At 42.0% G+C, this 22,500-nt stretch overlaps 1 protein-coding gene across 2 annotated transcripts in view; it reads left to right on the forward strand.

Annotated features, from left to right (window-relative positions):
- Window positions 1-22,500, forward strand: part of ZEB2 (zinc finger E-box binding homeobox 2) — a 114,173-nt gene that overhangs the window by 87,494 nt on the left and 4,179 nt on the right. For both annotated transcript variants that reach the window (XM_038143308.1, XM_038143309.1), the window contains 6 exons: window positions 833-904; window positions 6,959-7,147; window positions 7,852-8,066; window positions 10,555-10,663; window positions 11,529-13,498; window positions 15,515-15,695. In XM_038143308.1, the coding sequence (XP_037999236.1) occupies window positions 833-904; window positions 6,959-7,147; window positions 7,852-8,066; window positions 10,555-10,663; window positions 11,529-13,498; window positions 15,515-15,695 (2,736 nt within the window). The remainder of the gene's footprint in view (window positions 1-832; window positions 905-6,958; window positions 7,148-7,851; window positions 8,067-10,554; window positions 10,664-11,528; window positions 13,499-15,514; window positions 15,696-22,500) is intronic.

Genomic DNA, 22,500 nt, shown 5'->3' on the forward strand with positions numbered 1-22,500 from the left:
AACAAATTAGCAGCAAGAAATCAAGTTTGACAGGCAGTGCCAGGCAGGTTGAAACATCCAGGAAAATTGTTCTCCCCAGTGATGGAGCCTCTTCTAAAAGCTATTTTTATTCACTCTGAACCCCCAGGTTCATGAAAATAAACCAATCCATAATAATACATAATAAATAATTTTACACGTGCCATGCTCATTTGCGTGTGAATTAACCTGATTTATGGCCATAAAGGCAGACCTTGTAAGTGCACAGAAGATGCAAACAAGTAGTAGTGGCAGAGGAGAACTTCCTAGAGTGGAAGATTTGTCACATTTCTGCACCACTCAATATTAATACTTGCTGTGCCTCAAACGAGGTTAAAATGACGGTGACAGCTCAGATCTGTGTGGTGATAGACAGATAGAGAGGGAGATACAAGAAGTTGTTACATTTTCCTTCTGCATTTGCATTTTCTTCCAGGTATAGATCTCACAGTGTCTGTTAACTGATTATTTCTTTTAAATAAGCAGGGGGAAAAAAAAAAGAACAAAAAAAAATCCCTTTTTCTCGCCCGACTGCTTATTAGATTTGATATTGGGAAAAGCCCTTCGTTTACTCTGAACAAATAGTTCTGTTTTCCACCGCTCTCTGTCGTGTTTAAAGTAAATAAGTTCTCGTCCCTGCAGCACTGCTGAACTCATTCACTTCCCAGAACAAAGCCATTGTGTAGAGGTCCACAAGAGCCCTTTTCTCTCCTTCCCCGAGCGGGATCTTCCCCGGCACCGCAGCGTGCTCCCCAGCTTTGTGAGCCATTCACCACCCTGCCTGTGCTAAAAGTGTGCATGCTTTGTTTCACAGAAGAAATGAAGGAAGATTATGACACTATGGGGCCTGAAGCCACAATTCAGACCACTGGAAACAATGGTACAGGTAAGGCCTTGCATGGAGTGAGCATCACTTTTCTTCGGGATCATGTAGAGCTAGCTGTGCATGAGGAGTGAGAGTGACAAATAATTCTATTTCTTGTTTTCAGTTAAAAAATCGGAAAATACTGAAGTAATTCTCACGATTTTTAATTTCCCCTCCCAACTTGATCACGAGAGTGCAGTGACCAATTCATGCAGTGAAGAGTCCTTGCTACCCCTCCTGTGTCCCACAACATTTTAGCCCAAACTCCTTGTAGCTGCATCCTTGGGAGATAGTAGTGTGAGGAGACGTTCTCCCAGGCAGGGTGAACCTTGGATAGTTTAGAGTGGCTGGGCCAAGATACAGCGGCCTTTTAATGAGAGAGGTTGTGCAAAGAGCTTGATAATGAGGATGGGGTGCAGCCTCCTTGGCAGCCCCAGATTTGGGTGGTGCATAGAGTGAGCTGCTTCAGAGACTAGAAACATCTTTTCAGCAAGACACACATAAACCCCTTACATAGATCCACAGACACACACTTTAAATGTATATTTATGAGATGGTAATGTTTCTGGCTAATTGTTTTTTGGGTTTTTTTTCCCCACTTTTAGCACCTCTTTCTTTCCACTCTTCTTAGAAATCAATACATTTGGTGGCACAAGAAGTGTGACAGAGATATTTAGCAGGCATCACCTCTGAGCCATCTCTCCTTTTCTGTAGCAGAGCAAACCAGCAAAAGGTTCCTGTTGCTATTTTCTAATCCAAATGAATTCAGGGATTTACCATGTTCTTTCCAAAGGCCCCACTCTATTCTCAGCACAGCTGAATGCCATACATCACCCAGTGTTTCTTCTGCATTTTGTCACAATTTGAGATGTTGCAGATAGATTTACACAGTTAAAAGGAAGAGTTTTCTAGCGTAAGTACATTTCTATCCATTCCATTATGAAATTTACTTCATAGGTAATACTCTCCACAAATATTACTGTAAAAGGTGGTACCAAAGGCTCACAAGGATCTTATTACTCACACTTTCCTGATGTTGGTAACACCCACATAAAACCCCAGTGCTCTTATTAAGCAACACAAGAAATTTACTTTATCATTCTTGAGGGGGAAAATAATAAGAAAATAAAACCGTATCACTGCTTTCTTCATCCATTAGATTTATTATGCATGAAAGGAGGGTGGCACCGAGGCACAGTTCATCCTTACGTGTGTACTTAATGATGTTGCTGTGCAGAACTGGCTACATATGTATCTCAAAAGCTTATTTTATTTCCAAGAGACTGCAATAAAATGACAAAGTGTACTTAGCCCTTGGAGAAACAGGATTTTAAAAGACATCTGATTCAGAAACAAGGTTTGATGGTTATCTGAATTACCATTACCAGAGCCTTTGAGGTCCCCTATCAGTCCGTGTGACTTCCTTTGCACATATTTTTCTTGCCATAACAGGCCTTGACTCTTTCATGCTTGCAATGTGGTCTGCTTGAAGGGGAAGACTTCATGTTCTCTTAGTCCTTTCCCTTCCCATCAGTATCTGATGTCCTTGTCTTCCAGCTCATCGTCGGCCTCACAAAATCTCTCTGGGGGTGCCATCGAGCCCTGGCACAGCCCCTGTGCCAGCCATGGGCAGGGTCCATGGGGTGTCCTGCCTCTGTTGGAACCAGTTTTCCACGGAAGAAATAAGGGTTACCCCTCCCCAGCTTGATGCACTGCAAACTCACGGCTCAAGGAGCGCTTTGCATTTAGGTGGTCTGCATTTAAAATGCAAGAGCTTCTCTGTGAGTGGCTCCTATCAATTCCTTCCCCTTATGTCCTGCGCAAGTCCTAGGCTCCTCTTTGCCCTGGCTACGATGGGAGGCTTGCTCAAATAACCACCACAAGCTGCTCTGACAGTGTTTAATTCCAGTCTTTTGTCACTGAGGTGTTCAGATCCTCTTTCAGTGGGGACTGATGCCTTGTCAGGTTGGGTAGAACACGTTTCTTTAGTTGCTGCAATCTCTATAGACTTTGAAGAGCAATGTCAGATTACTTAGGCATAACAAATACTCTTATAAATTAAATGCTTATGTCAAACTTTTCACCTTGAGAGGGAGATTCCAGGTGACTATGGGTACCTGTAGTTTCCTTTATTAGGAGTAAAAGCTCCCCTTCATGACCAGTGAAGTGCCTCAACTATTAATTGACAAGTAAAGGGAAGAAATCAGTCCTGAGCTGTTGGAGATACTTCCTGGATAGTCTGGGAAGTGTTCAAAGTTTTCTTCTTCAGCCTCACTGTAGGCTTTGGGCCTGTCTTGAGTGTTTGGCCTCAGTTTTTCCCTGCAGGTTATAGGGGATCTAATACTGATGTTCAATAAAGTAGCTGAGGTGAGGCTGAGACTCAACCCAATGGAAACATGCATCCAACCAGAAAGTTTCTGTAGGTGCATGCAATATCTGTAGTGCGCTTTTACCATCAAATTCTCTGCAAAATATTATTAGTAGAGAAAGAAAACTAAAAGAAAAGGTCTGCATTATTAAATTATTATGCTGTTGTCAGAGTGGCCACTTCCTAGTAGTACTTTAGGAGAAATCTTGTTATCCATACATTAATCAGCTGCATTTTTATAATGAGCCACGGAGGCTTCATAGTGAAAGAGCAGAAGTGACCATTAGGGTTAAAATTTAGGATTTTGGTCCTGCAAAGTGAATTTGTAAATATTTCTGAGGATTTCTGCAATAGGCACTTGAAAAAGAGATGTTTAGCAGAAGAGCTTTTTAAAAGGTGAATGAAGAAATTCTTGTGGTTTATTTTATTCTACCTTTTATGGTTATTGCAACTGGGATGTTTGCAGAGAATAGATTAACAAAATCCCTGCAAACAAACAGATAAATTTTCTTGGTTTTGATTAGTAACATCTGACAAAATTCAAGTCAAGATCTCTTAACATAATTTAAAGAAGGGAAAGAAAAACTTTCAGGGGGAGGAAATCAGAACCAAAACTTGGCAGGTTGGAGGACAGGCCGTTTTCAGGCTGTAATCTGTGTGTACCAATGGGGGCCTCTCACTTCCTGGCTAATGAAGGCTGTGGTTTTATTAGCTTTGTTTGCGATTAAGAGCAGCTATCACCATCTCGCAGGACGAGTTCCCACACAAAATAACTGGTCTCCCAAGCTCCTTGGACCTCTCTCCCACTTTATCTTGAAAGGTCCTAAATGCCTCCAAAGATAGCTTTCCTTAATGTGTTTTATTTTTATGTGACACAGCCACATCAGCTTTTGGAGCTGAAAATATTTCTGCTCTCCAGGCTACAATAATTAATTTAAAAAAGACTTATTTGGTGAGGTCACCCACCATAGATCTCGCAGGAGGGGATGTGCAGTGTGTGTGCAGTGTCAGCCCACAAGGAGTCTGGGAACATGGATTTGTACATGGAAAATAAATCAGGGCATGGAGGGGGGAAGCAAGTCTTCCACCCAGAAGCTGAGAGACAAACCTAATGGTTGTCAGATGGGTCTTTTTAGTACCTCTGGGTGAGCTTCCAGCCATGTCTGAGTTGTCAGTAACGCTGCTGGTGAGAAACCAGACCCACATGGACACCCTTGACTATTTGTGTTAATCTGCAGCTTTGCAGCACTGGTTGTATTGTTTCAGTGAAGGGTCTATCAGCTTTTCCACTAAATCCCCTTGTTTTTAGGGGTTTATAATGTAGACGTAAACATTTGCTTTAGCTCCTGGATTGCATGTACAGACATAGAAGCTAAATAATCCTGAGAATTAGGAAGCCAAGTCTGGTAATATCGCAGCAGTCCTCCACAGCCTGTTGGATCAGCCTCCAGATAGACTTGGGGGCACAAAGGAAGAACCTCATTTTGGTTTGAGTTGGGGATGGAAGCTCCTAATAAAATTCTAGGCCTTGCTTGGTAGCTTGAATCCTAATCCTAAAAATGCAGTTGCAAACTCCAAGTAACCCTCGTTTTTTAGGGGGAGAAAAGGGACACAGAGGACCATCCCATGGAGCCATCCCATTTCTCCTCTCTGGAAAAAAATTTCCTCTCCTTGCTTCACTTATTGGTTCATAGCCTAGATTTAGCAAAATTAAATTTGTTTTCCTTGGATCTATTGCTAAGAGAAGAGAAGGAGTGGAGCTTGGGTAGTGCTAAGCCAGAGGGTAGATGACCTTCTAACACCCGAAAGATCTAGGCATAACAGGGGAATGTCAAGTTGGATTTACAGCCTAAAAAGTAAAGCCTTATCTCTTTTTTTTCTGATGAAAACAAGAAGTCCTACACCTACTGTGATGCTCTTGTGCATAAGGTGTGCTCAGTAACCACCATTTCATTATATTTCTCTCCCAGAACAACATGGAAGTAAAGCACTCTGTCTTCTTCTCCACACTCACACTCCCCTTCTAGAAGCTGCTTAATTTTGGTGTTGAAAGGGGAGAACTGTTTCTCATGCTAATGACAAATGGTAACTGGAGCTGCAGTAGGACCAAGAGGAACTCTGTGGTGGTATAGCCATTCCCTACAAAACCACTGTGATAGGAGCAGCAGTTTCCTTCCAAAACCAGGGTCCCGTGCCCTGTGCCATTTGGTCACTGTCACTAAAATACTGCAGAACGGTTGAGAAGCTGCTCAGCTGGTATGAAAAATAGGGCATATTTGTCTCAGCCAGAGGATTTGATTTTATCGGCTAAAGGGATGAGGTTAACAGAGACGGATATCTACTTTTATCGATGACGCCGAGATCAGAGCTTCAAATCAGGCACTGCAGGCTCCCACTTGTGCCCCAGTCAGAGGTCATGGCTCATTTTCACTGCCAGCATCACTGCCTTGCATTTTCATAGGAAACTGAGGCAAAACCTTCACCCATTTCTAAATATCAAGGAGCTGGTTAGTCTCTCATTTCCAGTGGTTAAAACCATAACCCCTTGATTTCCACGTGTTTACTCCATGTTGCTCCCTGGCATCACTAACAGCAGAATTGTGCTGTTTAGTATTTTACTTTTACATGAACTCCAGAATAGTCCATGGTGTTTCCTCATTTTCTTATTTCACCTCAGCAGAAATACATTAAAAATTTAATCAATCACAAGTTGTTCTTTTAATTTATGGTCAGTTAAAAATAAGTATCTTTAGTTTTCTGCCACCAACTGTGTCTCCCAAGACTTGTTAATAAACAAAGTAACACAATTTAAAGGAAGAAAATAGTAATCTCCTTTTTTTTCTTCTTTTCTAGTATAATTATATTATTATTTGTCTATAACATCCCAGAGTTTTAAGGTCTTTCCTGTAAGCAGGAAAGGAGGAGAGAAGCATATTTTGGAGGAGAAAAGCATATTTTTAGTAACAGGATGCTTTGTGGCTGAGCATGTATTATGTTTCATGGACATTGCATGGATAATAAAAAATTGAGGTTACGTTTAAAGAAAATAAAAAAAACTCTTGTATGGACTGTCAAAGTGGTTTTGGTCTAAACCATGTGGCTCTATTGCAGAAATCATGAAGCAATACATTTTTAAAACAACCCATTCTCTCATTATAAGTTAATTTTTCAGGGAGGAAAGAAAAAATGGTAAGATGTGAGCAACTTTCTTGTTGTGCCTAAGAAAGAGCAACCTGAGGAAAGACCTGTCTCAAACAGTTTGGTCTTTCACTACCTGCAATTGCCATCTCCCACAATGGGCTCTCCTGGGGTCTGCAGGATCCAGGGGTAGCTGAGCTAAGTCCTGTAGGTCGAGCTGTGCTCATGCCAAAAGCTGTGGGACCCCCGGGAGCCCCGTGAAGGTTGTTCAGGTTCCAGCAATGAAAGATTACCTGCATTACCCAAGCCTCATAAACTTCTCCGGCTGCCCTGTGGAGCCCCGTGTTCTTGTTAATTTAACTGCCTGCCCTTACTTCCATCCACACTGGTGGAAAGCCCACATTAATTTTATTGGGAGCTGGAGCAAGGCCGATGAGAGCAAGGATCCAGCTGCAGCCCCAGCCTTGTAGCTCCAGTACATCTGCTCAACCTCTAACACTGCTGACCGGCTCGGGCTCTCTGGGACGATGCACTCAACCACCCTTTCTTTTCCCCCTCTCTCATTTTAGTGAAGAACGCAAATTGCACGTCGGACTTTGAGGAATATTTTGCCAAAAGGAAACTGGAGGAAGGAGATGGGCATGCAGTCAGCATAGCAGAGTACCTGCAGCGCAGCGACACAGCCATTATTTACCCTGAAGCCCCTGAGGAACTGTCTCGCCTTGGCACTCCAGAGGCCAATGGGCAAGAAGAAAATGGTGAGGCTGTAATTCATTTTTAGCCAGTATCCTGACCTCGTGCAGCTGTTGCAATTATAAATGCACTACATGCCTGGGTGTTTACCTTAAAAATTGAAGAACAGCTGCAGCGGCATGGAATTTCATGAGCAAAGATTGGGGCTGTAATTTCAGTGTATTGTGATTTTTTAGTCAGCACATTTGTATTATTTGGTGGGTGAACTGAAGAGCTGAATTTAAAGAGGAGAAAGGCTTCGGCTCTACTTGGGAGTTTGGGAAGTTTTAATAGAGTTTTAATGCAACAAAAGACAGAGTAGCCAGCCTATTGCTCTCCAATGCCTTGATAAATAATTGGAGAAGAGTCAGTAGGAAGGATTCGGTCAATGGCATAAGTAACATAATGAGCTGGGGCTGGAATGCAAATTGCCAATTGATCAGGAAAAGTATTTCTTAGTTTTCAAGCCAGCCAGGTCTGCGGGAGGAGTGATGCCCATAATTAATTTCCCGGCGGGGTCCAGAGCGGGCCCTGCGAGCCTGCCGTGGGCGTGCGCGGGTGCCGGTGCCTCCCGCCGCCGGTTGGAAGCGCCGTCCCTCCCTCCCGGGCAGCAGATTGCGGCGATTCCTCTCATACCATCCCGGGCAATCGGCCCATGAGCTGCCATTGATTTGCTGACCTTTTGGCCTGCCTCTCTCTTTCCCCCCCCCGCCCCTATCCTGGGGTGCAGACCTGCCACCTGGAACTCCAGATGCCTTCGCCCAACTGCTGACCTGCCCCTACTGCGACCGGGGCTACAAGCGCCTGACGTCCCTCAAGGAGCACATCAAGTACCGCCACGAGAAGAACGAGGAGAACTTCTCGTGCCCTCTCTGTAACTACACGTTTGCCTACCGCACCCAGCTCGAGCGGCATATGGTGACACACAAGCCAGGGACAGATCAGGTGGGGGGCTGGTTTTAAGTGATTTCTTTCTGTAATAACCCCTTAGAGAAACGATATTGCTTTGATTGGCAATCATTATTAATTTTTCATGGCATTTTGAAGATGCAGATCTTTTAATGGTAATAGCTTTAATTGAGGTCTAAATGATTTTTTGATGGTCTCCTCTAATATGATTTAATAGTCTTATGTTCACGATCGAATGAGTGTGTTAATTTCTAATTTAGAAATTTTATTTGCACTTTAACTTGACTTTAGTTTCGTTTTTATGTTCCTCAAAAAGTGAATGAAACTGTAGCATTTTAATTATACATTATTAAACATCTCAGCAATTTCAATTCCATTTTTCACCTAGTTTTACTTTGCAGTGTTGCAAATAGGAGCTCCAAGACACACTAAAAGATCCGCTAATATTTTTTCATTACTTTTTGAGTAACCTTTTCAATCACATGAAATTATGCGTGTTTTGTATAATCGTTTGTTAGACATAATTACACATTTTGAGAAGAACTCTTCCGACAGTACATATAGGCTATCATTTGTGATTGTGCCACTAGAATTGGGCATTGCTCTCATTTGTGTAGCCCGGCAGCGTATCTGCAATAAATCAAAGCTGTTTTTTCCTCGATGGGATACATGTAATATTATATCAGTGCCACATTTAAGGAAATGCTGGTGTCTCAAACAGGTGACTGAGCTTCCCTAGTGCTCCTAGATAGGCTGGTGATAGACCTGTGCCACAAAATTCTTTACACACCAGCAGAAAAACTGCTCCTGGCTGGAGAATTATCTCTAAAAACCCATCTTAAGGAGGGCTGTACTGGAAACTCAAATGGCGTGGTTAAAAGTTGAATAAATAGATGTGTGCATTGTGTCAAATTATAAAGGCTTTATGCTGTATTTATTTTTCTTAAAAACCTGAAAATCACAATCTGCTGGATTTCTCTTGGTAGGTTTTTCTCAGCAGAAGGTAAATTCAGTTAGGCAAACACACATCTTCCTAATCACGCGATTTTTGCAATTAGCATTTTTAAGAGAACCGTATCTTTTGCTTGATCTTAAATCAATATAAATGACTCCAGAGCGCTTTCTCCTTTTTTTCCTTCCCATGGCTTTTCCAGTAGACAAACACATTTTCCCATGTATATTTTTCCTAACCTGATCCACTGTAAGGTTCTTCCTTTTGCCTCGTATCATTAAAAACACCAGGGGAGGGAACAAAACCCGCCTGGATATTTATCCAACGTAACTGCCTGAAATTTCACATGCGAGAGCGCGCTGGTACTGGCGCATTATGAATGGTAGCTTTGGTGTTGAAAAGTCCCCTCATTTGCTCATGGCATTTACAATTAGTAAATTAAAATGATTGTATCATATTAACAGTGGCACAACTAAAGTTTATAGTAGTCCTCGGAGGGCGATGGGGGGAGACAAAACAGCTGTTGCTGTTTGTTTATGCAACTCAGCAACATATGAGCGCGGGTCCCTCAATGGCGCGCGGCGGGCTGGGCTCTGCTTGATCTTTGAAGGTTGCTGCTGTTTGAACAAACCTCCCTGTGTCCCATGTAACACCATCTGTCTCGCCAGGAATGTGGGAAGAGGCAGCACACCCTCGCAGTTGTCATACCGTTTCGGCGCTGCCTTTTTTTTTTTTTCCTTCCTTTTTTTCCCCCCACTTTTTCCCCCTCCCTGCTCCTGCAAAAGGCTTTTGTGTCGTGGCTGCCTGCAAAAGGCTGACCTCCTACCTTGAGCATCCAGAGTGGCTACATGATTATCAAGATAATAATTATTTTTTAATTAATTTTTTTTTCTCTCCAAATTCAAAGTCATGGGGCTTTCCTTGCTTGTTGCAAAAAGGTCAGCTTCCTTTGATTATATCTTTACACCCCCTTTAACTTTCAACTTTCCCTCACCCCTCAGAAGAGCACCAGGGAAAAACATGGTATGAAAGGTAGCTCAAGACTTTCCTGCTGCTCTGTGATTTTAAAAAGCATTTCCATCAGCAGCTTATTCTGAAAATGCAGTCTCTCCTGCTTGATAATGAATTAAATCTTACTCGAAATGCCACTAACAACAGTGTTTCTCTCTTTCCTCCACATGCAGTAAACAGAATTTTTAAACAAGCTGAGTCCCACATGTTCAGAATCTGCTAGGAATATTAAGAGCCACAAATCTTCTTATAAAACTGTTTCTCTCATCGTAAGATACCTTAAAGCAACACATTTTTGATGAGAGACTTAGGAAATAATTCTAAAGCAAATATCGAATGCTCATGTGAAAGTACTTTCTCATTTGTTTCGGTTTACTGCCAACATTTTGATTTTTATTGCAACGCTGATGAGACAAATAAATGTACATGCAGACCTTTTGGTCCGCTTGATGAATTCAGAGTCACATTAATTTAATTTTTGTTTTTTAAGCTTGAAATTCATGGTTTCTCTTGCATAAAATTCATGTTGGTATCTCTTTTGTTTTCTTCTTTTCCTCCCAGCACCAAATGCTGACCCAAGGAGCAGGCAATCGCAAGTTCAAATGCACTGAGTGTGGCAAGGCCTTCAAATATAAACACCATCTGAAGGAACACCTGCGAATTCACAGTGGTGAGTAGCGGAGGTGCTGGTGTGCTCATTTGCATTTTGTTTAATTAGCTGAGTTTTAAAGACTGCTTAAAATTTACACAGTTCTGCTTCTGGCTTCTTGGAGCTACCAAGGTATTTCATAAGTGATATCTGAGTCATCCTCATTTATCATGCTGTTAATGCCACGGTCTTGCTAAAAGATTTGGAAATAGTAAAACTTCCTGCAAATAATATAGATTGTTTGGCAGTTTGAGTTAGAAGCGTTCATTCATCGCTGTGCAGCGGGAGCCTGAAGAGTCCATTATATTTTCCAAAATAAAAAGTCCCTCTGAGTGAAATACAACTCATATTCTCAGATAACAAGAAACTGCCAAGCCTCTCAGATTGAATGACTTGGGCATTTTGGCTCTCCTACTTGATGCAGAATTCAGCACACAAAATGTCACCAGGCTCAGCCCAGGCATAAACTGACGTGGAGGTTCTAACATCAGGACCCAGTTTCTCATGCTGGTGCTCATATCTGGTGAAAATTCCATTCTGGGGGAAAAAGAAATAAAAAAGAAACAAATCCAATTTGAGCAGTCTTGATTTGATTTGACTCTCTTCCCCACAGGGTGCTTACCTGTGACTTGCCCATGTCAGTCTGGAGCCAATCTCACACTTTGATGGCTTTTGCTACCTGGAGACCCTGGGTCCAAACTGACCTCAAAACCTGTAGAAAGAGGAGGGTAAAGCAGTGGTGGCGTGTGGCCATGTTCAGAGAATTAATATTTCCTTCACTATTAATCACTGGATACACAGGCGATCAGTTAGATACCAAATGCAATCTCTTGCAATTATAGCAGCAAGAATGATAATTAACATTTGGTTTTAATTATCATTTTAGGTGAAAAACCATACGAGTGTCCAAACTGCAAGAAACGTTTCTCCCATTCTGGCTCCTACAGTTCGCACATCAGCAGCAAGAAGTGTATTGGTTTAATCTCTGTAAATGGCAGAATGAGAAACAACATCAAGACGGGTTCTTCTCCTAATTCTGTATCTTCCTCTCCTACTAATTCAGCCATCACACAGCTGAGAAACAAGCTGGAGAATGGCAAACCACTTAGTATGTCTGAGCAAACAGGCCTACTGAAAATTAAAACAGAACCACTAGATTTCAATGAGTACAAGGTTCTTATGGCCTCACATGGGTTTAGTGCAACTAGTCCTTTTATGAATGGTGGACTCGGAGCAACCAGCCCCTTAGGAGTTCATGCGTCTGCTCAAAGTCCAATGCAGCACTTAGGCGTAGGGATGGAAGCACCGTTGCTTGGGTTTCCTGCGGTAGGCAGCAACTTAAGCGAGGTGCAGAAGGTCCTACAGATTGTGGACAACACGGTTTCCAGGCAGAAAATGGACTGCAAGGCTGAAGAGATCTCCAAGTTGAAGGTTTACCACATGAAGGATTCATGCTCTCAAGCTGAGGAACAAGGAGTTACCTCCCCCAATATTCCCCCCGTGGGTCTTCCAGTAGTAAGTCATAATGGTGCCACTAAAAGTATTATTGACTATACATTAGAGAAAGTCAATGAAGCCAAAGCTTGCCTCCAGAGCTTGACCACAGACTCGAGGAGGCAGCTCAATAACATTAAAAAAGAGAAGCTGCGAACCCTAATAGACCTGGTAACTGAAGATAAGATGATAGAGAACCACAACGTATCCACTCCATTTTCATGCCAGTTCTGTAAAGAAAGCTTTCCTGGTCCCATTCCGTTGCATCAGCATGAGCGTTACCTGTGTAAAATGAACGAAGAAATCAAGGCAGTCCTTCAGCCTCATGAGAACATGGTTCCCAACAAACCTGGAGTGTTTGATAAGCAAGCCCTCTTGCTGTCATCAGTACTTTCTGAGAAAGGAATGACTAGCCCCATCAACCCATACAAGGACCACATGTCTGTACTTAAAGCATATTATGCTATGAATATGGAGCCCAACTCTGATGAACTACTGAAAATTTCCATTGCTGTTGGCCTTCCTCAGGAATTTGTGAAGGAATGGTTTGAACAAAGAAAAGTCTACCAGTATTCAAGTTCCAGGTCACCATCACTGGAAAGGGCCAGTGCCAAGGTGGCGCTGGCTGCCACCAACAACACTCCCACTAAGGACTCTTTGTCAGCCAGATCTCCAATAAAGCCTGTGGACTCTATAACTTCACCATCTATAGCTGAACTCCATAACAGTGTTACTAATTGTGATACTCCTCTCAGGCTAACAAAACCTCCTCATTTTACCAATATTAAGCCAGTTGATAAATTGGACCACTCTAGGAGCAATACTCCTTCTCCTTTAAATCTTTCTTCCACATCTTCTAAAAACTCCCACAGTAGTTCTTACACTCCAAACAGTTTCTCTTCTGAGGAGCTTCAGGCTGAGCCATTGGACTTGTCTTTACCAAAACAAATGAAGGAACCCAAAAGTATTATAGCCACAAAGAACAAAACAAAATCTAACAGTGTAAGTTTAGAACACAACAGTGTTTCTTCATCATCTGAAAACTCAGATGAGCCGCTGAACTTGACTTTTATCAAGAAGGAGTTTTCTAATTCAAATAATCTGGATAAAAGCACTAACCCTGTATTTGGTATGAACCCATTTAGTGCCAAACCTTTATACACAACACTTCCACCACAGAGCGCATTTCCCCCAGCCACTTTTATGCCACCAGTCCAGACCAGTATTCCTGGGCTGCGACCATACCCAGGACTAGATCAGATGAGCTTCCTACCACATATGGCCTATACCTACCCAACTGGAGCAGCTACTTTTGCCGATATGCAGCAAAGGAGAAAGTACCAGCGGAAACAAGGATTTCAGGTAAATGGTTTCAACCGTTTTCTGCTTTGAAAGGCTGAAATTTAGTATTCTGTGATGTGTTCTCGTAGAGAAGAAAAACCCCAAAGCTATAATCAACATTTCCAACAAAATTAGCAGTAGCAGAGTTTATTTAAGTCTGAACTTGGAAAGACGCGGTGGAGTAGGAAAGTAAACTGCAGTTAACTTAAGAGTACCTCTACTTGGATTCAGAAGCAGTACCAATTACTTTGAACAGGCATAATCATCTTTGTTCTGTTAAGAGTTCAGCCGTTTCTCATTAGATTTGTATAGCAAAATAAAGAAATTATTATTATTATTATTAATAATAATAATAATAATAATGATGATGATGACAAAGTTGTCCATAAAAAATTGTATCCTAGAGGAAAAAAAGAAGGAAACTTTGTAGGGAATTTATCTCTTCAGGGCATAACTACATTTCACCACAGAGAAAAGGAGCAGTGGGAGACCCCTTTGGAGTCTCCTCCACACTTGGACACAAAGTTGTATCCCTCTGAGCATATGTCGGTTGAGCCTCGTAGACACTGTAATCCATTGAAAGAGATTCCTTCTCTATGTTTTGGGGGGATTGTTCACCTGCTATTCATGGGAAAGTTGTCCTCTTCTCACGAATGTCTGGGGGATGAGAAACATTGACCCACAGCCCTTTCCTTTGGGCCACCTACTGGTCTTCCCAGACTCTTAGTCCTCTAATCCTGCCAGTCATCTGGAACAGCTTTGAAAATACCCCAGAGATTAAATGAAATTATTTGGAGAGGTAGCAGCCAGGGCCCTTAATCGCAGACAAAGTCTTTCCCTGGACACGTAATCTGGGTCAGCATTTCTTCGTGCCCAGGTACAACCCGCAATTCTTCCCTCAGGTTGTCCCACAGTCAACACAGGTGTAGCAAAGGATTTTGTCCCTTGCATGCCTACAGTGAAGAGCAGCTCCACAGAAGTCTTGTACTTTTATAGCCTTTTGCTGAGTGTATTCAGATATAATGTACAGAGTTTAGTTAAATGAGATTAACTGATTATAGATTAATAATTTTTTCTTACATTTGCGCCTGTTCTCCCATGTCCTATTACCGTCCATTAGTAATTTTACTGACTAGTAAATGTTTTATAGTTTCAAATGTGAAAATCAGGTATGGTTTTACATTACAGACTGTAATCCCTCTTTGCACAATAGGAGCATAAATAGCACTGCACCTCCATAACAGCTGTTCCACTATTCCAATTTACAGTACATCTGCCCTCTTTGTAAATGTATTTAAGCCTATTTAATCTTCTCTAATATTAATTAGTGCAAACCTAGTCTAAGAAAACTGAACTGTGTGATAGCAAATGGAAATGTATGTTATCATGCAAGTTTGCACTCTCTTTGGATCGAGACAAAATAAATATCAAGAAATTTAATAATTTACTGATCCACATTCATTATTGCTTAATGCTGAAGGCTGTTTTAACATAGATAGAACATTGATAAAAAGTGTTATTAATATTCCCTATTTCAAATTACAAAATTAAATATAAAAATATAGCTTGAGGCCTTTAGTCGGGAGACATACATTTAAATGGATTGCATAATAATAACATTTGTACCTAAATATAAAATTCAATGAAAACCTTTCTACAGATACAGAATACACCCAAGTTTTGGAATTTTGAAACAAATGATCCCTTAGCTGTTGCTTACATTTACCTCTGTAAAATAATACAATACCTTTTGCTGGCCATGAAGAGCCTCCCCTTCACACTTTCTTGGAAATATTTAGTGCTGATATGGTAAATACTGTTGGTTTGTGCAAACCACATTACTGCAGAGTGCTCAAAGACAGAAAGTTGGTTTGAGGCATAGAAGTAGAAGGCTCCTCGTTATTTCCACACTTTCCATCAGCTGTAGTTTCATTATTCATATTCCTAAGCTAAGAGGGACCACCAAGGCATGACTGTAACTTATCTGGGGTGATTGGTTGGCAGGATTGCTGTCACTGACGAATGGTTCCCTCACAGGGAGAATTGCTTGATGGAACCCCAGACTACATGTCCGGCCTCGACGACATGACGGACTCCGACTCCTGTCTGTCCCGAAAGAAGATCAAGAAGACAGAAAGTGGCATGTACGCGTGTGACTTATGTGACAAGACATTCCAGAAGAGCAGTTCCCTGCTGCGACACAAATACGAGCACACAGGTAGGGCAGCCGCGCACGCCGAGGGCAGGATTGAGGGTCGTGCTCTGTTCTTCACTGTCTTTCATGAGTACATTTGTGCAGGCGCTGAGGCTTTCAAAAAATTCTTTTGCTCTGTTCTGGCTTATTTTTAAAATTTTTCTTGACAGTTATTGCATGGTTAAGGACAGTTGGATGTGATGGGGTAAATGTTGGTAGGTGCTGTAGCAATCATCATCTCCCAGACCAAGTCCTCTGGAAATGAGACAGGCCCTAGCACTCAGAAACAACTGCAACTTGGTCAACACAAAGTGTGGCATGGGAAGGAAGAGTGACAGTGTATTTCTTGTTTCTTAGACACTATCTGACCCTGCTCCATTTAATCCGATAGGAAAAGGACCACTGACGTTAGCAGCATGAGAGCTGGCTCTGGCCAAGTTATCTGAAAGTCAACAGCTCAGGGGGTTTCCTCTCGCAGTGATTTTGCACACCAACAGCACAAGCAGGTTGCAGTTCACTTTTTCACTTCCCAGTTAATGCCCAGGAAAGGTTCCCTTCTTTCCTGAGTAGGAAGTGATTTTTGTCTAGTTCAAGGAAGCTTGCCAAAGCTCACCACGCACTGTCAGCTTAAAAAATACTTTGGTTTGAAAAAGACCTTCTATCACACCTATGCTGGCTGTGGTTCCCCTTACAAACAGTGCTCCCTTCCCCACTGTCAGCCAGGACAGAGCTCTCTGAGGGCCACACATTGGCTCAGCATGTTTCAGTTAGGGGAAAATGGGACCGGAGCTTCCCAAATAATAGAGATATCAAGTTATGTTGGACAAAGGGAATGTGAATTATCATCTGAATTATTGTGCAGCAGGACATAAACCAAACTCGAACTTCCTAGAGTTAGAAAAAGTTTACTCAGGAGGAAACTTGCCTTAACTTTGAAAGCTGAGTCCCGTTTCAGGAAATGAAGCAAGTCACATCATCCTTCAATCTCACCATGTGAGGGTAAAAACCTTATACCTCTCTATTAATACATCTTCCAGGCCCCACATAACCCTTTGACTTTTCGCAGATGAAAAATTTACAATTCAGAAGTGGACGGTGCCTTTAAAACAAAATCCTTTACTTTGTTATTTTTCCTTCTTATACTTTTCTTCCAAATTTTAAGCTAATCCCACAACGGAAAATACAAAAGGAAGTTAAAATACACGTGGGATTAGGAAAGAAAATTAAAAGCAACATTTTGGACTAGATCAGCCAGTTCATTGGCAGAATGTGCTTCCCACTACATTATTCAGATCAAATTGTTTATTCAGTAGAAGAAGCTTTGAAGGCTTTACGTCCCTGCACCTTTCCTCTCCTGAATGATTTTATTACAGCCATCTGCAAGCATTATGGTTTACTACACTACTACTGTAAAGCTCTTATGTTAGAACTGGCCTTCATATATATCGGGATCTGGACATATGGTTGAATCCCATAAAGTTGGTAGTCCATAAGGTCGACAGACATATGGTTGAAAGGCTGAAAATTTGACAAGCTGAAATGTGTGCAATCACCTTGATTTGCAAAATAAACTGCATTTGTAATAGCAAAAATATGTTATGATCTTGAAGTAGCATGGGAACCTACTGCCTAGAAAAATGCCACACAGCTGCAAAGCGGGGACTCTTCTCCTGCTTCTTTCCTCTGTCCCTTTTGGCCTCTCAACTTCACGTCCATCAATTTTATGGGACTCAGCCTTATGATCCAGAACATGTATAGGGTGTCAGATTTAATACGCTAGAACTACAGCACACCATCAGGCTGGAGCCTGGCATTTAGGGACAGGAGGGATGGTCTTGTGGCAGAGGCACAGGCACTGGGAGCATTGCACTCTCCTCTGCCTCACCACAGACTTCCTCAGTGAATTGAGCAAATTGCTTCAGCTTTCTCTCACCTTCGCCCATCTTTGAAACATGGGGAAATGATACCAGCCCGCCTCTCTGAGGTGTTGTAAATATTAATTCATGATATCCTGCAATGGAGCTCACTGGATAAAGAGGGAAGTACTGTTATCAGGGATGTGTTTGCTTTTAGGGAGCCTCAGTGCATCACGCCAGTGTTTGTGTGAGTGGGAGCTCTGAAGGGCTTGGCTGGGCCAGCCCCAATACCTCATGCATAGCCTTCAGGAGGCACACTGCTCTGGCACTCTGGCTGATGGCTCAGGTGCCTCTTAAGTGAATTTCAAATTAATTTGATAGTTTCAGGCAGAGCTTGTAATCGCATTAATAACATAGGTGTGAAACTGCAGTCCATGTTCAGTGCGAGGAACCAAATTGAAAGTAACACCCTTTTCTGCCTTTGGGGTCATTGTAAGAGCAGGCCTGGGTTTTTCAACCAACTTTTTGAAACCTAAAAATGAGAAAGAAAGCCTTTTTTTTCTACGGGTGTTGCTGTTTTCTGAGCAGCTGATCATAACCTGTTGTAGCTTCATCAAAAATATGTTTTAGGAGGAATTGGAATGCTTCCTGTCTTTCCTGGAGAAGCACAAAATAATGGATGTTGTTTATAACGATCTCCTTTTTAATGTGTAAAAAGAATATACGTGTTTTATTAGAACTTTGGGACAATCAGATTTTTATTTGTCACTCCTTCTCAAGGTCTGTGAATCTATTGCAGCTAGTCATAGAACAAGGGTTGAAAGAGTCAGACAGAGGCCTCTAAAAATTTATCACAATCACTTGAAGCAAAACATTGACAGGTAAAACTACATAAGCTGTCTGAATCATTGTTTATTGTTAATCAAGGGTTGTAAAGGAGAAAACAGGAATGTTTAGGTGTTGCAGTGGAGCTGAGTTTCTGTGCCAGGGCAAGAAGAATAGGACTTGGCCAGTTCTTTTCATCAACCCAAGAACTTTTGGTAGGACCGTGCAGCCAGCTGTAGGACAAAGAGCTCTGTGATTACCTCTGTACACCATGCCTGCCACAGCTGGAGCACAGTAGAAAAAGGGCCACAGATTTCACAATCCATAGTTTTTAATTTGTGCAGTATCGGTGGTATTCTGTAATAGCTTTCAGCTTCGTGGGGAGAAGGAAAATTTGTTGTGTTACTGCAACGAGTGACTTGCATTGGTTCTGGCTCATCTGAAATTTAGTGTAGAGGCCACTGTTTGTGGCAGAACCAAATTCTGACAATTTAATTTTGGGATGCTATTGAATTTTAAGAGGAGTTATTTGTCCCTTTTAGAGTTTGAGTTTCACAAGATCCTGTTTGCTTAAAGCCAGGGGATGCAGCGCTGCAATTAGGGTGCAGAGCATGGCAGGTAGCACAGGCATTCAGTGCTCACATGATTTTCCTGTGGAATCTTACAGACTCATCCTAATTTGGACAGGCTGAAATTAGTTGAGCCAATATGGGATGTGTCTAATCTCAGATTTTTCCAAGCTGCTTAGCACAAGGTTCAAGACACTTTCCTTATGAAAGGTGAAGAAGGTGGTTGCCTTCACGGCAAAGCACGGGTGCTTTGGCCAGCAAAAAATTCTTTATGCTGCTGATAAGGAGGGAAACCAGGAGTGGGTGAGTGAGCAGGAGAGCAAACAGAAAAATGGAGCATCTAGAAATACAGAAATATCCTGGCTCCTGGTCCAGCAATGGAGGAGTAAGGTGAAGGTTAATGTTTGTCCTGCCCTCGTCAACGCCCGTGTCTGCCACACACCAGCTTTGTTGTAGCTTCACAGGGGAACTCTCAGCGTGCCTGCTCTGCAACAAAAGCTGGAAACAGTTTTTCAGAATCCTACCTAGAAATTTAAAATCCTTTCATTGTTGTTCTATATTACATCATATTCTATTTTATTACTTGTGTGGGCTGTTGAGGGCCTCATAGCTGTGCTAGGGCTTTCATCCTTTCCTTTTCCACTGTATATTTTATTAAGACCTCTTTTTTATTTTTGTAGCTTTCATGCTGATGCAAGCACTAGTTTTATTTCCAGATTGATTCTGTAAACTAAATATTGTTCTTGAGCCTGGTAGCAAATCAGCTCTCTCTGGCTAGTATTTTGAATTCCCAGCTTGGGAGTTTTCTTTATTTAGAGCTTGATTCATAAAAAATTTACATGCTATTTAAAGGTTATTTTTTCTTGCTTTACTCTGATACAAGTTTAGAATTCCCCATTTTACACTCAAATAAAGAAAAAAAAAAGATTTATTCTATGTTTGTGTCTACAGACAAGGTCTCCTATTGAAAAAGGAACAGGTGCAGCTTGGGCAATTATATATAAATTGCATTTATCTTGCACCTTTGACCGCTTTGCTATGCTCTGGCCACTAATCCATCTCCAGTGGGACTACATCTAACATCCAAACCCCCAAGCAGCTTCAAAAGAACTGCCTTTAAAAAAAAAAAACAGAAAACAACAAACTGTCACAAAAATGTTTCCTTCTTTCCTCCAGAGTGGGATTTCTGTTTGGCCCCCTCTCATGGAAAAAAGACCCACTTGCCTTAGGCAAAGGATGGGTGATATTTAGTCTGGGACCAATGACAGCTTGTGATCTGATGTCTTGTGACTTTTATACCACTGCAAATGGGAAATGCACAGCTTTTCAGTCAAAGACTTTTAGGCCAGGAAGATTGAGAGATACTTACTATCAGAGATTTTTTTGCTGTAGTCTCGTTTTAATGGAAATGCAATTTTAGAGACTTTGCAAACAGATTAGTTATAACTTACCCTCTGCAGTTTGAGCATGGGCCCCCATGGGAACCTGTGTTTTGCAATGAAGCAAAAAAGGCCCAAACATTTCTTCTAGATATTTGATAGAGATTTATCATTTAATTTCATTGCAAAACATGGCATCTACATCATTTATCCATCTGAAGAAACACAAGTATTTTGTGAGCCCTTCTGTGAGCTTCCTTGGGTCCATCTCTCCTAGCTCCATCCCCCATGGATGACACAGGGGATCTTGGATGAGATCGGATACAACCTCTGGGGTGGGATGTCAAATCTGCTTCCTTTTGACTTATCTCTGCTCCAATGATGATAAGAATGTTGAGGCACTGCATGGCAGTGCTCTAGGACAAGGTGATGGCTTCAGAATGAAGAGTGGATTCAGATATTAGGATTTTAGATATTAGGGAGATATTATTAGATATTAAGAAGAAAGTCTTCACTGTGAGGGCGGTGAGGCTCTGGCCAGGTTGGATGGGGCTTGGAGCAACCTGGTCTAGTGGAAGGTGTCCTTGCCCATGGCAGAGGATGGAATGAGATGACCTTTAAGGTCCCTTCCAACCCAAACCAGCCAGGAATCCTATGATTTCCTAAAGTTGTAGGGCCTCCTCATCCACCTACAATTGCAGACTAATCCCCATCCCCAGTGTAAAATACCTTAGCCCAGTTTTATTTTATGACCTACTAACACATTGTAGGGATTAAACACTCATTTTAAACGGCTGGAATACTGGGTTTTGCACATGAGGGGAAGAAAATAATTCTGCAAGTGTTCGGAAACCTGATACATTTAAAAACATATTTCAATTAGTGTTGTAACAGCTGCACACTGAGCACTGCTAAGGTATGTTATGTGGTGTCTGAACAAAGAACTTTGCCCAAGCTGTCAGGTTCCCTCAGATCAAAACTGAGGCCTTGATATGGCCTCGTGGTAGACTAAATAGCTCTCGCATTGCCTTTTTAGTGCTAACATAAATTAATATGAAAATATGAAATATTTTAATCTGTTCATTTCTAAATTAATTTATAAAATATGGATGATTCCCTGCCAGGCTACATCTGTGTGTGGCATGAGTGCCACGTGCCAGGGATGAGCAAAGCAGGCAAAGACTGAGGGGCGAGCACATCACACAGGCTTTGGAAGGGTGGGTGGAGGCAAGTCTGGATGAGAGCACTGGAGGTGGTTGACTTCTGTTTGAGGAAAGGAAAAATGGTGGGAGCTGGATGGAGCACAACTGTGGGGCGAGAATCATAGATAGAATGGTTTGGGTTGGAAGGGATCACTAAAAGTCATCTAGGCCCTGCAATGACCAGGGAAACCTTCAACTAGACCAGGCTGCTCAGGGCCCAATCCAATCTGACCTAAAATGTTTCCCAGGATGGGACAGAGAAGGGTGTAGTGGGCATCAGATGTAGTATGCTGTAAAAAAAAAATCAGGGAATTTAAAGTAATGGAGAAGTGATGGTGGAGAAGTGGAGCAAGACAAGGGTTGGGCTTCTTCATGTTAGGGAAAAGTGAGTCAGAGGGAGGGACTGAGATAATGTAGGCAGTTCAGTGAGGAGGACACTAGAACGGTGCTGAGGAAAAGCAGAAAGTCTGCAAGGAGCAAAAAAGAAACAAAATTAGCGATTATTGAGGTATCAGCGAGGGGACATCAGTGTGTTACTCTGAGGGTAATCAGCAGGACAAGTGGGTCAGGGCAGAGGTTCATCCCATTGGGTGTTGGTAGTGCTGGGAAAGCTCCCACCTCAGCCGTGAGGGTTTTCCACTGGCAGTGCTGGGGTTTGAGAGTGCTTAGGCTGAGAGTGCTTTGGGATTTTAAGCTAATTTGAGTAAGTGACTTGATCGTGCTTAAATCTCTTGAGCTAAGACTCTGGGATTTCCCCTTCGCAGCTAAACTTGTGCCCTGAATCGCAGGTAGCTGACTCCAGCTCTGGATTTGGTGCACCCCTAGGTCAAGACTGGAGATTCAAAGCCAAAACACATTTATAGCTCAAAGCCCAGAATTTTCTTTGAGTTTGACTTTAAACCAACAGGTTAAATTGGCAGAAAGTAATCCTGCTGTAATTTATTATATCAAGTTTGAATTTTCAATTTTACTATAAAGAGAAATAAAGGAAAAAAAGA

Source organism: Motacilla alba, chromosome 7 (genome assembly GCF_015832195.1).
Source record: "Motacilla alba alba isolate MOTALB_02 chromosome 7, Motacilla_alba_V1.0_pri, whole genome shotgun sequence".
Lineage (NCBI taxonomy): Eukaryota > Metazoa > Chordata > Aves > Passeriformes > Motacillidae > Motacilla > Motacilla alba.